The sequence below is a fragment of the Manacus candei genome, unplaced genomic scaffold, assembly GCF_025592945.1.
Source record: "Manacus candei isolate 608988 ecotype Guabito, Panama unplaced genomic scaffold, ASM2559294v1 h1tg000106l, whole genome shotgun sequence".
NCBI lineage: Eukaryota > Metazoa > Chordata > Aves > Passeriformes > Pipridae > Manacus > Manacus candei.
Window position 1 is genome coordinate 128260 of NW_026138154.1, and position 15509 is coordinate 143768.

A 15509-nucleotide genomic window follows, 5' to 3' on the forward strand; every position below is an offset into this window, starting at 1 on the left:
TTTGGTTTTTGTTGTTGTTTTTTTTTTGAACCAAACGAACTTTTCCAGGGGATTTAACAGCGATCAAACATCGGCGTCGACGAGGAGAAAACGCAGGAATTCGTCAGAGGAGAGGGGGGAAAAAAAAATCCCCGGAAACCAACCAAAAAAATTCCACACAGGGAAGGAACCGAAACTTTCCCGGGAATATCAAGTGCAAAAGGCAAATGCACTCCAGTTCTCCCTCCACATTCCCAACCCAAACCGGCCTGGAATGAACAGAAACCTTCCAAAACTTCACCCCCAACTCCCCCTCCCTCCCTCCACCCCCTCCTAGTTCTTCAGATCCCTTTGGAAGATTGGAATTCCGGGGCTTTACGCCCAGCAAACGAATCCCAGTCTGGAAAACGAGGAGGGTTTTCGAGGCGAAAAAAACCCCTTAAATCTCGATCTTCGCCCAGCAGGGAAAAGGGGGGAAGGGGGAAAAAGGCTGGAATTCTGTCACTACGCCGCGGGCAGATCCGAGGGGGGGACGACCCGAGGGAATTCTTGGCTTCAAGTTTCGATCTCCCGGCGACTGCTACGAAAATAAACTCGGCTCCGACGGAAGCCCCTGCCCCTCTTATATATAGATATATAGATTATATATATATATAGACTTTCCCAAATAATTCTCATCATCAGCACTCCCTTCCAGCACTGATATGCAAACAGCAAGGCGTAAGGCATGGAATTCTGCCGCTTCGATTCGACTGGAAACCCGGGAGAAGCGCGAAGGAGGAGGGACGGGGAACGAAAACCAACCAAACCGGACCCGAGGGGATTTTTGGGATCAACCAAAACTCTCCCCCTAAAGCTCCACCCGAAGTGGGATGGTGGTGGACAGAGGAGCATGCTCGGGATGCCCTGGAAGAACTCGGAAGGGATCACAAATTCCCCCCCGCAAAACGTGCTGGGAACGGCCGGAATTCCCGGCGGGAATCACCAGAGGGAGGATCTGCCGGCGCCTCCCGCTCTCTCCCTGATTGCATGCAGCTCCTGGGATTCCTATTCTTTCGAGTAATATTCCTCCAAACAACCAACAACAACAACAACAACAAGAGAAACAAAAAAAAAAAAAAAAAAAAAATCCAAAAAAAAAAAAAAAAAAAAGAGAAACCAAAACCCCTCCAAAAGGAAAATTATCCCAAACGGTTTCACTTCGGAGTCTCCGGGAACGTAGGAAAGGCCCAACTGCTCTTCGCTGAATTAGAAAGACCCAACAAAGGTTTTGTCTAGTCAGTAAATTAGGTTTTTAAACTACCAACGGTTCCAAAGTCTATTCCAAAACAGAATCCAACAAAAGTGAGAGACTCCTGCGTGGTTCCCACCTACCAGGCAAGTTTTGGTGGCAGCCAATCCCTTGGGAAAAGGACCGTGCTCAACCGGAATCGGAGTCCGCGCTTATTTATCGTTAGCTCGTCACCACCAGAAGGGGATTTCAGGAATATCGGGATGTGTAGACTCCCTTCCTGGCTGGAGGAGGGGCAGGGAAGAGGAGCAGCCACGAACTCGGCTCACTAAATGCAGGATGGGGCTGGAATTCCTCCCTCCTGGCCCCCGAATTCCACGCTGGAGCGCGGCCCGGCGCTTGTCGCCCGGGTTTGTCGCCGGGAACGAACCCAAAGGCGGAGAGAAGTCACTGAGTCCTTTGTGCTGGTGACGGAAAAATCCAAACTAAATACAGAAAGCCAAAAAAACCCGAAGGAATCCTTCCCCTCCCTGCCAGCCTCCGTCGGAACCCGGGACCCGCGGGGGTCACTCCTCTCGGCAGGGACGGCGGCACTCGGTGGGATGAGGAGTGGTCTTCTTGCATCCTAGAAAGCCTGGGGCGTATCCAGCTGGGATTAAAGCAGATTCCACGGAACTGTGGTATAAAAAGGATGGCAGAAACAGGACAAGTCTCGCCGGGCATTATTTCCACGTGGCCGACTGTGGGATGGAGCGGGGCGGGATCATATCCAGGAGATACTCGCGCTGCCGGTCCACGGCCGAGGCCGATTTGTGCACGGCTAAGCTGGGACTGACGAAGGGCAAAGCCCCGCCTGGGCATCGGGGAGGAGAAGGGAGAACAGGAGTCATGGAATGACACGGACACGAGGCACAGCAGGGGCAAAGCCCACCCCTGATCCCCGTGGGAATGGGGCGCTCCGGGCACGGATCATCCCCGGGTCCGACACCTTCAGGAGGTGGGAGCTCCCAAAATCATCTCAACAAACAGAGGGAGATTTTGGGACCAGAGATGAGGATTTGAACTCTCTGGAAGGAGGATCTGAGCTCTCTGGAAGGAGGATCTGAACTCTCTGGAATGAGGATCTGAACTCTCTGGAATGAGGATCTGAACTTTCAGGAAGGAGGATCTAAACTCTCTGGAATGAGGATCTGAGCTCTCTGGAATGAGGATCTGAACTCTCTGGAAGGAGGATCTGAGCTCTCTGGAATGAGGATCTGAACTCTCTGGAATGAGGATCTGAACTTTCAGGAATGAGGATCTGAGCTCTCTGGAAGGAGGATCTGAGCTCTCTGGAAGGAGGATCTGAGCTCTCTGGAATGCAATTACATCTTAACCGATCGATTAAACTGTCAGGAATGAGAGAATCCCAGAAAATCCACCACTGCTGGGCAGGAGGGATCACAAAGGAGCCGTTTGCTCCAGTGGTTCCTTCTTGGAAATGCTGGAATTAACATTTAGGTAAACAAATGACTCTTCTCAAGTCATGTTCTTACGTAAAAACATGTAAAAAAGGTTGGATTAGCATTTATGATTTCCATTTGTTCAAAGAACAGCTTCGGTGATCCCAGATCCTGAGGATACTGGGAACATTCCCATGGGAATTTGAAATATCCCAATGGGAATTTCAACACAGGCCCACTTATTTACTGGGTGTTACTTCCAGCAAAGAGAAAACATTGGTCAAAAACGAAAGGATTTAATGAAACCCCCAGAAATGAAGGACAAACCCCCGGGGTGCTGGATGGGCACAGGGACTCCGGGATCACCGGCTGGGCTTCAGATCCCTTCAGCTGAGCCATGAACGTGGAAAACAGGAGGGTTTGTTTGGTTTCACCTCCTGGTGGCCCCCTTGGATGGGGACAAACCACCCCAAGGGCAACGATCCCAAGAGTTGATGCTCAGCGTCCTCATTTCTCCGGGCAGGAAACCCCACTGGGAAAGGGATCCTGGAGGGAAAATGGCCCTTCCCTGAGCCCTGGGAATGCTGGGCAGGGAGCACAGGGAGAGGAGGCTCCAGGGGAGCCCTTCCCCATGCTCAGGGGGACCCTTACCCGTGCTCAGGGGACCCTTCCCCGTGCTCAGGGGACCCTTCCCCGTGCTCAGGGGGACCCTTCCCCGTGCTCAGGGGACCCTTCCCTGTGCTCAGGGGGACCCTTACCCGTGCTCAGGGGACCCTTCCCTGTGCTCAGGGGACCCTTCCCCGTGCTCAGGGGACCCTTCCCTGTTCTCAGGGGGACCCTTTCCCGTGCTCAGGGGACCCTTCCCCATGCCCAGGGGACCCTTCCCCATGCCCAGGGGGACCCTTCCCCGTGCCCAGGGGACCCTTACCCGTGCTCAGGGGACCCTTCCCCGTGCCCAGGGGACCCTTACCCGTGCCCAGGGGGACCCTTACCCGTGCTCAGGGGGCTTTTCTTCCAGGCCGCGCTGCCCTTGCTCCCGGAGCGCTCCACGTGCTTCCCGGCCCGGCCGCCCAGCGAGGCCGAGGGGCTCTGCAGCTTCGGGGACGGGCTGAAGCTGTGCAGGACCCCCCGCGAGGCTCCGGCCCCCCGGGACATCTGGCTGGAGCTCTGGAATGCAGGGGACACGGGGGGTCAGGGCTGGGGGCCTGGAGGGGCCTCTCCCGAGCTCTGGAGCTCAGCACCCGAGTCCTGGATCCGGATTGTCCTCGAGGCCCTTCCAGCCCGAGCCAGCCCGGGAGTCTGGGATTTGTTATGGGATTTATGGTTTGTTAAGGGTAACTTTTCATATAATTATTATATAATAATAATTAATATCACCCTATAATATATTACTATAATATATTATTATATAATAATATATTCTATATATTTTATATAATATATAATAATATAATATTATAATATATATTTTATTTTAGGTATAATACCAATAATAGATATTATAGATATCTAATATATAATATCTATAATATATTTTTACAGATATTATACCTAAAATAAAATATAATATATAATATTATAATATACATTTTATTTTAGGTATAATATTGATAATAGATATCATAGATATCTAATATCTAAAATATATTTTTATAGATGTTATACCTAAAATAAAATATAATATATAATATTATAATATATATTTTATTTTAGGTATAAAATAAAATATAATTTTATAATAATTATAATATATAAATTTATGTATAAAATATATATGAATTTAATAAAAATTATAAAATATAATTTTATAATTTATTATAATATACATTTTATTTTAGGTATAATATTGATAATAGATATCATAGATATCTAATATATAATATCTATAATATATTTTTACAGATATTATCCCTAAAATAAAATATAATATATAATATTATAATATATATTTTATTTTAGGTATAAAATAAAATATAATTTTATAATAATAATTATAACACATAAAATTTATATATAAATTTATATAAAAAATATATAAATTTTATAAAAATTCTAAAATATAATTTTATAATTTATTATAATATACATTTTATTTTAGGTATAATATTGATAATAGATATTATAGATATCTAATATATAATATCTATAATATATTTTTACAGATATTATCCCTAAAATAAAATACAATATATAATATTATAATATACATTTTATTTTAGGCATAATATCAATAATAGATATTACAGATATCTAATATCTAAAATATATTTTTATAGATGTTATACCTAAAATAAAATACAATATATAATATTATAATATATATTTTATTTTAAGTATAAAACAAAATATAATTTTTATAATAATTATAACATATAAAATTTATATATAAATTTATATATTAAAAAATATAAATTTTATAAAAATTCTAAAATATAATTTTAGAATTTATTATAATATATATTTTATTTTAGGTATAATATTGATAATAGATATTATAAATATCTAATATCTAAAATATATTTTTATAGATATTATCCCTAAAATAAAATACAATATATAATATTATAATATACATTTTATTTTAGGCATAATATCAATAATAGATATTACAGATATCTAATATCTCTAATACATTTTTACAGATATTATCCCTAAAATAAAATACGTAATTTCCCACCCAAACCACCGCGAGATCCCCACGACGAGCTCCCCCCTGAAACCATCCTGGGGTGGGTTTTGCAGGACACGATTCCCCCCTGGATCCCCCCCAGATCCCCCCCAGATCCCCCCGTGCCCCCCCATACCTGCTTGAGCGAGTGGTGCTGCACGAGGGGCTCTGCCTTGGGCTGCCCCGGGGGGGCCGTTTGTTGCAGGATGCGCTGCTCGATCTCCTGCTCCTGCTGCAGGGCCTTGACGAAGGCGGCCTTGAGGCGGTTCGTGTGCTCGGCCTTCAGGGCCTTCTTCTGGTTGGAGGTCATGCAGGTCTCGCACATGATGGTGCCGTTCTTCTCCTCCCGCCAGCGGCACGTGAAGTCCGTCTGGCACTGCGCGCACACGAAGGGCTCGCGCGCCGCCGCCGCCGCCAGCGCCTTGCCTGGGGACACGGGGGGGCAACACTGCAGACCCTGGGGACCCTGAGACATGGGACTGACCCTACAGCCCCTGGGGACATGGGGGGGCAACACTGCAGACCCTGGGGACTCTACAGCCCCTGGGGACATGGGGGGGCAACACTGCAGACCCTGGGGACCCTACAGCCCCTGGGGACCCTACAGCCCCTGGGGACACGGGGGGGCAACACTGCAGACCTTGGGGACCCTACAGCCCCTGGGGACATGGGGAGGGTCAGCACTGCAGACCTTGGGGACCCTACAGCCCTTGGGGACACAGGGGGGTCAGCACTACAGACCTTGGGGACACTGAGACATGGAACTGACCCTACAGCCCCTGGGGACACGGGGGGGGTCAGCACTACAGACCTTGGGGACACTGAGACAGGGGATTGACCCTACAGCCCCTGGGGACATGGGGGGGCAACACTGCAGACCTTGGGGACCCTACAGCCCCTGGGGACCCTACAGCCATTGGGGACACATGGGGATCAGCACTGCAGACCATGGGGACACTGAGACAGGGGATTGACCCTACAGCCCTTGGGGACACTGAGACAGGGGATTGACCCTACAGCCCCTGGGGACACACGGGGGGATTGACCCTACAGCTGCACCCCCTGCAGCTCATCCCTACCCGACACCGAGCCCAGATCCGGGTGGGAACGCTCCTCTCCCAACCCCAGATCCGGGTGGGAACGCTCCTCTCCTGCCCCCCGGGAAGCATTCTCCCAGTTCCCTCACCTTGTGTCTCCAGCAGGTTCTGCACGACCTCCTCCAGCCCCACCAGGTAGATGAACTCGTTGTTGGCGGCGCTGGGCAGGAAGTTCATCTCCGGGGCGGGAGGTTTGGGAGGGGGGATCTCCAGCAGGGTCTTCTCCAGCTGCTTCCTGAGGGCCAGCTTGGCCGCAGCCTGCCTGCTGGCCGGGGACTCGCCGGAGCCGCCCAGGGACGCGCCGGGAGCTGCGGGATTGGCCTGGGCCGAGCTCACCGCCGGGCCTTTGATGGAGGTGGGGGAGGCCTGGGGGGAGGAAGAGGGCACAGCTCGGTCCCAAAAATCCCAGAAAGGGGTTTCCATGCCGGGAAGAGGGGTGGGGGGTGATGGAAGTGGGACCAAAATCCGGCCTTTGAAGCCTCGGGGTGGTGTTTTTTTTGGAGGTGACCCCGACAACGAGGTCACTGGAATGCCAGAGCTGAGACCACCCCGGGCACCAGGTCACGTAAAAACCCATAAAACTTCTGAAGGACAACTTCATATCAAACTTCCAAACATAAACAAGGGCCAAAATTCACTTTTCTGCCTTTATGTTTCCCTTCCCGACCCTCTGGAATGGGGGTTTTCCCTGTCACAGTGAAGAAGATGCTCCAAGGGCTGGAGCACCTCAAACCTTCCCAGGCAACATTCCGTGTTCCTCAAAGGAATGTTTGGGGTTTTTTTCTCTACTTTAGGTCAATTTAATATTTTGTTTTGGTGCTGGAGCAGCTCTTCCCATCGGGAATGAGCCAATGAGGTGATCCCAGGGTTGGAGACTGGGAGAGCTGGGGAAGAGAAGGCTCCAGGGAATCCTGAGAGCCCCTTCCAGGGCCTAAAGGGGCTCCAGGAGAGCTGGAGAGGGACTGGGGACAAGGGATGGAGGGACAGGACACAGGGAATGGCTTCCCAGTGCCAGAGGGGGGGTTAGATGGGATACTGGGAAGGAATTCCTCCCTGGGAGGGTGAGGAGGGCTCTGATCCTCCTCCCTCCCTGGATCCAGAGCTGGGCAGGGAAGCTCCAACAAACTTCACACTTTTTCCACTCAACAGGTCAAAGATTCCCAGTTTCTGGGAACAACTTTGTGCTCAACATCCTTTAGGAGCCCTTTCCAGGGCCTAAAGGGGCTCCAAGAGAGCTGGAGAGGGACTGGGGACAAGGGATGGAGGGACAGGACACAGGGAATGGCTTCCCACTGCCAGAGGGCTGGATAGGATACCAGGAAGGAATTCCTGGCTGGGAAGGCAGGGAAGGGGCTGGATGGATTTCCCAGAGCAGCTGTGGAGAAGTGTCCAAGGGCAAGGCCGGAGCAGGGAGGTGTCCAGGACAGCGGGAGGTGTCCCTGGTGGGATTCCCACCCATTTCCAAGCCAAACCATCCCGGGAATTGGGCCCCAGGAGGGCAGGGGGGGCAGGCTGGGGACTCACCTGCGGGATGTTGACGAGCAGGCTGGCGTTGGGCACGTTGGCCACGCGGATCAGGCCCTGCTGGATGATCCGCTGGCCCTGGATCTGCACGCTGGGCACCGACGCCCGCGGCGCCAGGAGCAGCGGGGGCGGCCCCGTGCTGGAGTGCTGCCGGATCGTGTGGATCTGCTGCGGGAGAGACGGGAATGGGGTCAGCCTCCGGGAATGGGATCAGCCCCCGGGAATGGGATCAGCCTCCGGGAATGGGATCAGCCTCCGGGAATGGGATCAGCCTCCGGGAATGGGATCAGCCTCCGGGAATGGGATCAGCCTCCGGGAATGGGATCAGCCTCCGGGAATGGGATCAGCCCCCGGGAATGGGATCAGCCCCCGGGAATGGGATCAGCCCCCGGGAATGGGATCAGCCTCCGGGAATGGGATCAGCCTCCGGGAATGGGATCAGCCTCCGGGAATGGGATCAGCCCCCGGGAATGGGATCAGCCTCCGGGAATGGGATCAGCCCCCGGGAATGGGATCAGCCTCCGGGAATGGGATCAGCCTCCGGGAATGGGATCAGCCCCCGGGAATGGGATCAGCCTCCGGGAATGGGATCAGCCCCCGGGAATGGGATCAGCCTCCGGGAATGGGATCAGCCTCCAGAGAGCAGGGATGGGGGGGAAGGAGGAGGGAGCCTGGTAGTGACGTCCCTTCCCATCCCGGAATAAAAGCGGGGACGTGAGGAGGAGCTCGGGCACGAGGCCGAAACAATCCCGAGTTTCCAAGTGAAACTCCTTCCCCAGGCTGGAGTTTTACACCTGTTTTGTTCTGAGGGTGTTAATCAGGGGAGTTGTTTCTCAGAATGTGGGGTTTTTCCCCTCCTTCATCCTGGAAAACGTGGCAGGAGGTGCTTGGACATGAGGCCATCGCATTATGGCCCAAAATTCCCAAGTTTCCAAGTCAAAGTCCTTCCACCACCTCATTATGGCCCAAAATTCCGAAGTTTCCAAGTCATTTCCTTCCACAACCTCATTACGGCCCAAAATTCCCCAGTTTCTGAGCAAAACTCCTTCCACCACCTCATTATGGCCCAAAATTCCTGAGTTTCCGAGCAAAACTCCTTCCACCACCTCATTTTGACCAAGAATTCCCAGGTTTCCCAGCCCAACTCCTTCCCCAGGGTGGAGTTTGGAGCCTGTTCCATTTCCAAGCCGTTAAGCAGGGAAGTTATTCCTCAAAATGAGGAGGTTTTTTTTCCCCTCCTTAATCCCGTCACTGCAAAACCAGTCGGACGAGGAGACGAAAAGGTGGGATGGGAAGCTGCTGGGAAGGTGGGGAAGGGAGTTCCCCTGGATTGGGGAGTGAAGGATCAAGGGCAACACTCACCTGGGCCCCTCGGACCAGGGGGGGCATCACGATCTGCGTGTTCTGCTGAGTGCCCAGCTTGGAAGACGCCTGTTGCCCTCCCCTGACCAAGGGAGGAGGGATCACAGTGCCTGGTATCCGTGTGGAAGAGGTCTGGAAAAGAGGGAACAGTCACTCCTGGGCTGGAGGGAGGCAGTGGAAAAGCTGGAGGGCAGGAGGTGGCCAGGCTGGGTTTGGTGCACACTGAGTGTCCAAAAAAAACCCCACAGAACCCCCCCCAGTTATGGGAAAAGGGGGGGAAATGGGGAATACAGACTGCTGGATACAGGGAGAAGGTGGAGGAAGTGAGTGGGTTGGGAAGGAGGAAAAAACGGCAGGAAAATGGGAAAGCTTTAGGGAAAAAAAAATCACGGAAAGGAAAAGGAATCAGCCTAAAGGGGTTTCTGGGAATGTGCTGCCCGAGCTTTGCAACCCTCAGAATTCCTCCTGGTGCCGGGACAGGGATGTGGGGACACACCAGGGATGTTCCTGGGGACACCCAACACCCTCCAGGAGCTCCAACACTCCTCTCACCCCATTCCTGGGGCTTCCCACGGGTGCTGCTCCCCTCCTTTCCCTCCTTTCCCTCCTTCCCAGCCTGAGCATCCCCTGGGAACAAAGAGCAGGGAAGCTCCTGCTTCCCTGAGCAGCTGGGAAGTTTTATCCCTTTCCAACTGAAGCCCAAATGTTCCCTCAGCCCCTTCCCACAGGAATCAGCACCTTTTCCATTCCAGCAGAGGCAGAGGGGGGTTAATGCACCCAAACACCCCAAATTAGGCAGAATAAGCTCAATTTTGGGATTTTTAGCTCCCAGGTCTCTGCTCTGTCCAAGTTTCCCTGGTTGAAGGTTTAACTCCTGGTCCAGTTCCTCTGGAAGTGCTGCCTGAATCCAAGGAAACAGCCTCAAGGAAGGGATTCCTCCAGCTGGCACACTGCTCTGGTTTGGGAATGTCTCCTCCACAGAGAGCAAACCCCCCCCTTTCCCTGGGTCTGGAATTCCAGGGGATCTCCAGGTGAAGAGCTGCCTTTTCCCACGGGAAAACACTTGGAGCTGAAGAAGTTTGGGAATTTGGTTCCAATCAAACACCCAGGAACGTTTGAAATCCAGCAGCAAAACGAGTCACTGGGTTCCAGGGGACGATGAAGGACAGATGCCAAGTGATTCCACTTTTTTTTTTCCCCCTTTCCCAAGGATTCCCAACATTTAATTCCTGGCCTGAGCCAGGATCCTTCCAGCCCCTGTGTGCCATCCAGCCAGGAAGGCAAGAGGGAATCCCGGGATTCCCTCAGCTCTTCCAGCTCAGCCTCTGGAGGCTGCCCCAGAATTCCATGGCATCCCTTCTCCCAAGGAATCCTCAGCAGAGTGGACTGGGATGACCAGCTGGAAAACGAAGCTCGGTGGGAATGGTTTCCACGTGAGACCTCCCATCCCACCACAAAGCTGGGAGTGGGGCAGTTTAAAGAGGGGGATTCCCCCCTGGCTCCAGGGAATTCCAGGAATGTTCTCCCTGCCCTGGGCAGCTCTCCCTGTGCTCCGGGGCCCTCGTTCCTGGGAGCCTTCCCGCCCCACTGACCTGGAGGGAGGGTTTCCCAGCAGGAACACTCTGTGGGCCCCGCACCAAGGGCGGAGGGGTGACAGCACTCCCAGAGGAACCAGCGGGCTGGAAGAGGAAAAACCAGAGAGAAAAGCAGAGGAATAAGGGTGGAAGCAGGAATTACAGCAGGGAAAGGGGGGGAGAGAGTTCATCCCCAAGAGCCTCGGCACGAGAATCCTCCAGGGCCCCGCCTGTGCCCCCCTCCCACAGCCCCTGCTCCTCCAGGGGGTTTGCAGGGAATTAGGGAAGGAGGGATGAGGCTGGAGCAGGAAAATCACGGGTTTCTCCAGCAAGGGGAGCTCTGGCTCAGCTGGGCCAGCCCAGAGCCCACCTCAGCCCTCCCCACCCGCTCCCCCCGGGATCCAGCACCCGGCACAGCGGGAGCGAGCTCGGGAAGAAGCCTCTGGAAGTGAAGAAGTTCAGGATCTGTCTCCCCCTGCTCGGCCCAAACCCCCCCAGCTCCTGGCTCAGGGTTCAGGGCTGCAGGTCCTCGGCTCTGGTTCTAATCCCACCTCCTGAAGCACTTGGAATTCCGGGAGAAGGTGCCAATAACCCACCCAAAGCAGCGCCAGGAGCTGCCTCCACACCCCCCTCCCACTCCCAAAATTCCCCCCTCCCACTCCCAAAATTCCCCCCTCCGGCAGCCCCAGGGAACGGGGTCGTTGCCATTGTTACAGGGAACTGGGATTCAGGCTCGGGAGCAGCGTGGGGGGGTCCCACCCTCTCACATCCCAAATTCCTCTGCTCCTCTCCTGCCACCTCCACCTCCAGCGGGGAGCAGCCCAGGAAAAAAAAAGCTCTGCCAAAAATAAACAACTCCAAACCCCACAGCCTTTTTTCCTGGGATGGTTTGTGCTGCAAAGAGCTCCCCCAACCCCCCGGGATGTGTGGGATGAGGAGAGGGAAGAGGAGGATGGGAAAAGGGAATCGGGGTGGGAAGGCTGAGCCTTTCCTGCCTGGATTGCTCTGAGGGATGTGCAGCTCAGAGCAGACTCACTTGGGGGAGACCTGGGATCCAGACCTGGGATCCAGACCTGGGATCCAAACCTGAGATCCAGACCTGGGATCCAGACCTGGGATCCAAACCTGGGATCCAGACCTGGGATCCAGACCTGGGATCCAGACCTGGGATCCAGACCTGAGATCCAGACCTGGGATCTGCCACCAGCTCCCACAGCCTGGGGTTCAAACTCTGGAATTCCCTGTCACCTCCAAGGATCTCCTTGGAGCCATCCCAGCAATCCCTGCACGCCCCATCCCTGGGAGTGTCCAAGGCCAGGCTGGACAGGGCTTGGGAAGAGCTCCAAGGTCCCTTCCCAGCCAAAGCATTCCATGATTAAGGACTGGAGTGTTTGTTCCATGTTCCACAGGGAATGGCAACTGCCCCAGTTACTGAACCCCCTCCCCTCCATTTCCAGAGGTGGGAGAAGCAGGAAAATCCCACCTTCTGGGCCGTGGTCTCCTTCTGGATTTGGCTTTGCCGTAATTTTTTCAACAAGACGAGTTTTGCCTCCTCCAACCGAAGCTCCTCCTTGAGCTGCTTGATCATCCTCTCCCGCTCCTCGGGGCTGCTCTTCTGCAGGGAAAGGATGGGAAACTGGGAGTGGGGAGGGGGAAAAGCCAGATAACCACCCAGGTTCCACCAGGAACTCCCAGCATTGTCACTGTCACCTGTGTCTCAGTGGGGAGAGAATTTGGAGGGGAAAAACACTCCCCAATATTTAAAATATTTGAGTATTTAAAAAACGTTTTCAGTGGCAAAAGAAATAAAAAAGGCTAAAGGAAAGGGAAAGGATGGGAAACAGGGAGTGGGGAGAGGGAAAAGCCAGATAACCACCCAGGTTCCACCAGGAACTCCCAGCATTGTCACTGCCACCCGTGTCTCAGTGGAGGGAGAGCTCAGAGGGGAAAAAAACCAAACAATATTGTAAAGATTTGAGTATTTAAAAAATGTTTTCAGTGGCAAAAGAAGTGAAAAAGGCTAAAGGAAAGGGAAAGGATGGGAAACAGGGAGTGGGGAGAGGGAAAAGCCAGATAACCACCCAAGTTCCACTAAGTTCCACATTGTCACTGTCACCCGTGTCTCAGTGGGGAGAGAGCTCAGAGAGGGAAATAAAACCCTAATATTTTAAATATTTGAGTATTCAAAAAATGTTTTCAGTGGCAAAAGAAGTTGAGAAAGGCTAAAAGAGGTGCTGGATGAAAGCCTGTGCTGAGCCACACCGAGTGAGGCACTTCAAAAAGCCCACTTTGAATTTTAAAAACCAGCCAAAACCCGGAGGCCGAGCCCGAACCAGGAGACATCAGGGGCTTCAACCAGCGGCTCCAGGACCTCCCTGCCCGCAAATCCACCCCCGTGCCAAGGATGGGGATCCCAGGAGGAGCCGGGGGGGGCTCCCAGCCCGGCCTCACCATCAGGGCCTCGGTGCTGGTCTCCTTGAGGGCGATCTTGGTGAGGCCGTTCATGCGCGGGCTCGAGGGCTCGTTGTCCGACAGCACGATGACGTCCGGGGACGGGACCCTCTTCTCCCGCTTCGGCTCGCTGGGGGTGGAGCAGAAACACGGGGGAGGGCTGGATGAGACCCAGGGAAGCCCCAGTTTGGGGCTGCAGGGCTGGGTCAGCGACCACCTCATGCCAGGGGAGCAGCCTGGGAGAGTGGGGTGGGATAGTGGGGTGGGATAGTGGGGTGGGAGAGTGGGGTGGGAGAGTGGGGTGGGAGAGTGGGGTGGGAGAGTGGGGTGGGAGAGTGGGGTGGGAGAGTGGGATAGTGGGAGAGTGGGATAGTGGGAGAGTGGGATAGTGGGAGAGTGGGGTGGGAGAGTGGGATAGTGGGATAGTGGGGTGGGACAGTGGGGTGGGACAGTGGGGTGGCCCTGCCCTGCTCCTCGAGGTCCTGCCAACCCAACCCACCCCACGAGTCCCTGACTGACCCCAAATCCTGAATGGACCTGAGGGAAGAAGCTCAATTCCCGTTTTCCCTGTGGACACCCCGAGGTGACGGTGCAGCCACAGCACGGAGCCATCCCCGGAATGGTTTGGGTTGGAAGGACCTTAAAATGCTCCAGTGCCACCCCCTGCCACGTTCCCAGAGAAAAAGGGCAATTCCTTCCCAACAGCAGCTTTTCCATCGCCCCCCCCTTGGAGGACAGGGAGGTTTTCCAGGGCTCTGCTCGCACGTCCCACCCCAAATCCAGGGATAACTCGCTGCTCCTCCTTAACTGCTGAAAGGCAAAACCACAGCCCCAGTTCTCCTCCTCCTTCCCCAATCCAAGTATTTGTGATTTATGGCTTTTCCCACCCGAGTTCCCGAATCTGAAGGAGACCCCACACCGACCATCCACACTTATTCACTTCAACCCAAATTTAAGCACTTTTTTTTGGCATTATTTTCCTTCTGTATCAACACTCCTGAATTATTTCCCACTTGGAACACGGGAATCCCGTGACAGCCTCAACACAGATGGACACATCCATCAGAAATCCATCAAATCCTGGCTGTGTCCCAGGGATTTAACTCCTTTACTTGGCTGTGTTTGAGTGATGGCTCCACCTTCCACCCGAATTCCTGACAATAAATCACCTGCTGGCTCCATTCCCTGCAATTATCCCAGGAGAACTGGTTGGATCACCTCTGGATCACCGGGATTTGGGATTTCAAGCCGGGAATAACATTCCAGAGCGAGGTTTGGAGCAGAGGGGGGCAGGAAGGGGACACCCAGGTTTCCTGGGCCACCCAGGGGATGACAGTGCTGGGCCCCCACGGCAGGAATTTTAGGGGTGGGAAAGTGGGAAAAGAACTAAGGAATAAGTAAGGGAATGTCCTCTAGAGGGCACAGCGAGCCCGGGAACTCCAGGCATCCAAACTCCGAGGGGTTTTCAAATTTCAGTGGCTCAGGTGAAGGATTCCCAGCTTTTTCCCGGAGCTGAACGGGCTCAGGCTGTTCTTAGACGGGATGTAACTGGGCTGGGACAAGGCCTGACTGGCTGGAGAGCTGGGAATGTGCTGGGAATGTGCTGGGAATGCACTGGGAAGAGGCAGCTGAGCCCTTTCCAATGACAGATGGAGCAGCTCCGGGATAAGGACTGAGCCCTGCCTGGGGAAGGAAGGACTGATTCCCACCTGGAGAAAGACTGAACCCCACTGGGGAAGGGAGGATTGAATCCCCCCTGGAGAAGGGAGGACAGAATCCCCCCTGGAGCAGGACCCAGCCCCACCTGGAGCCAGGCACCGGCTGCTCCTCCTCCAACTTCCATCTGAAATCCCTCATGGAAAGCAGGGACGAGTTAAAGTTCCTCAAAAACTCCGAGAACCCCCCGAGCAGAAGGATCCGAGCGGCACCGGGGATGAACCAGCCCCTTCTTGGAACCCAACCCTTCCCTTCCCTTCCCTTCCCTTCCCTTCCCTTCCCTTCCCTTCCCTTCCCTTCCCTTCCCTTCCCTTCCCTTCCCTTCCCTTCCCTTCCCGGCCGCTCCGGCAGCTCCACCCTCGAGCCGGGGAGGGAAGCAGGGAAGGGATCCAAGGGAAGGGATCCAAGGGAAGGGATCCAAGGGAAGGGATCCAACAGGAAGGTTCCACTCGGCTCCGGGTGACA

General features: G+C 53.2%; 1 protein-coding gene across 7 annotated transcripts in view; it reads right to left on the reverse strand.

Annotated features, from left to right (window-relative positions):
- Positions 1-1794: 1794 nt before the first annotated feature.
- GATAD2A (GATA zinc finger domain containing 2A) overlaps positions 1795-15509 on the reverse strand; it is a 50444-nt gene continuing 36729 nt past the window's right edge. For 3 of the 7 annotated variants that reach the window (XM_051769206.1, XM_051769205.1, XM_051769207.1), the window contains exons 4-12: positions 13329-13458; positions 12361-12492; positions 10896-10982; positions 9304-9435; positions 7942-8109; positions 6507-6783; positions 5457-5746; positions 3645-3819; positions 1795-2063 (exon numbers count right to left, since the gene is read on the reverse strand). In XM_051769206.1, coding sequence (XP_051625166.1) covers positions 1933-2063; positions 3645-3819; positions 5457-5746; positions 6507-6783; positions 7942-8109; positions 9304-9435; positions 10896-10982; positions 12361-12492; positions 13329-13458 — 1522 coding nt within the window. In that variant the 3' untranslated portion in view covers positions 1795-1932. The other 4 variants (XM_051769208.1, XM_051769212.1, XM_051769211.1 and 1 more) reach the window with 4 other exon arrangements.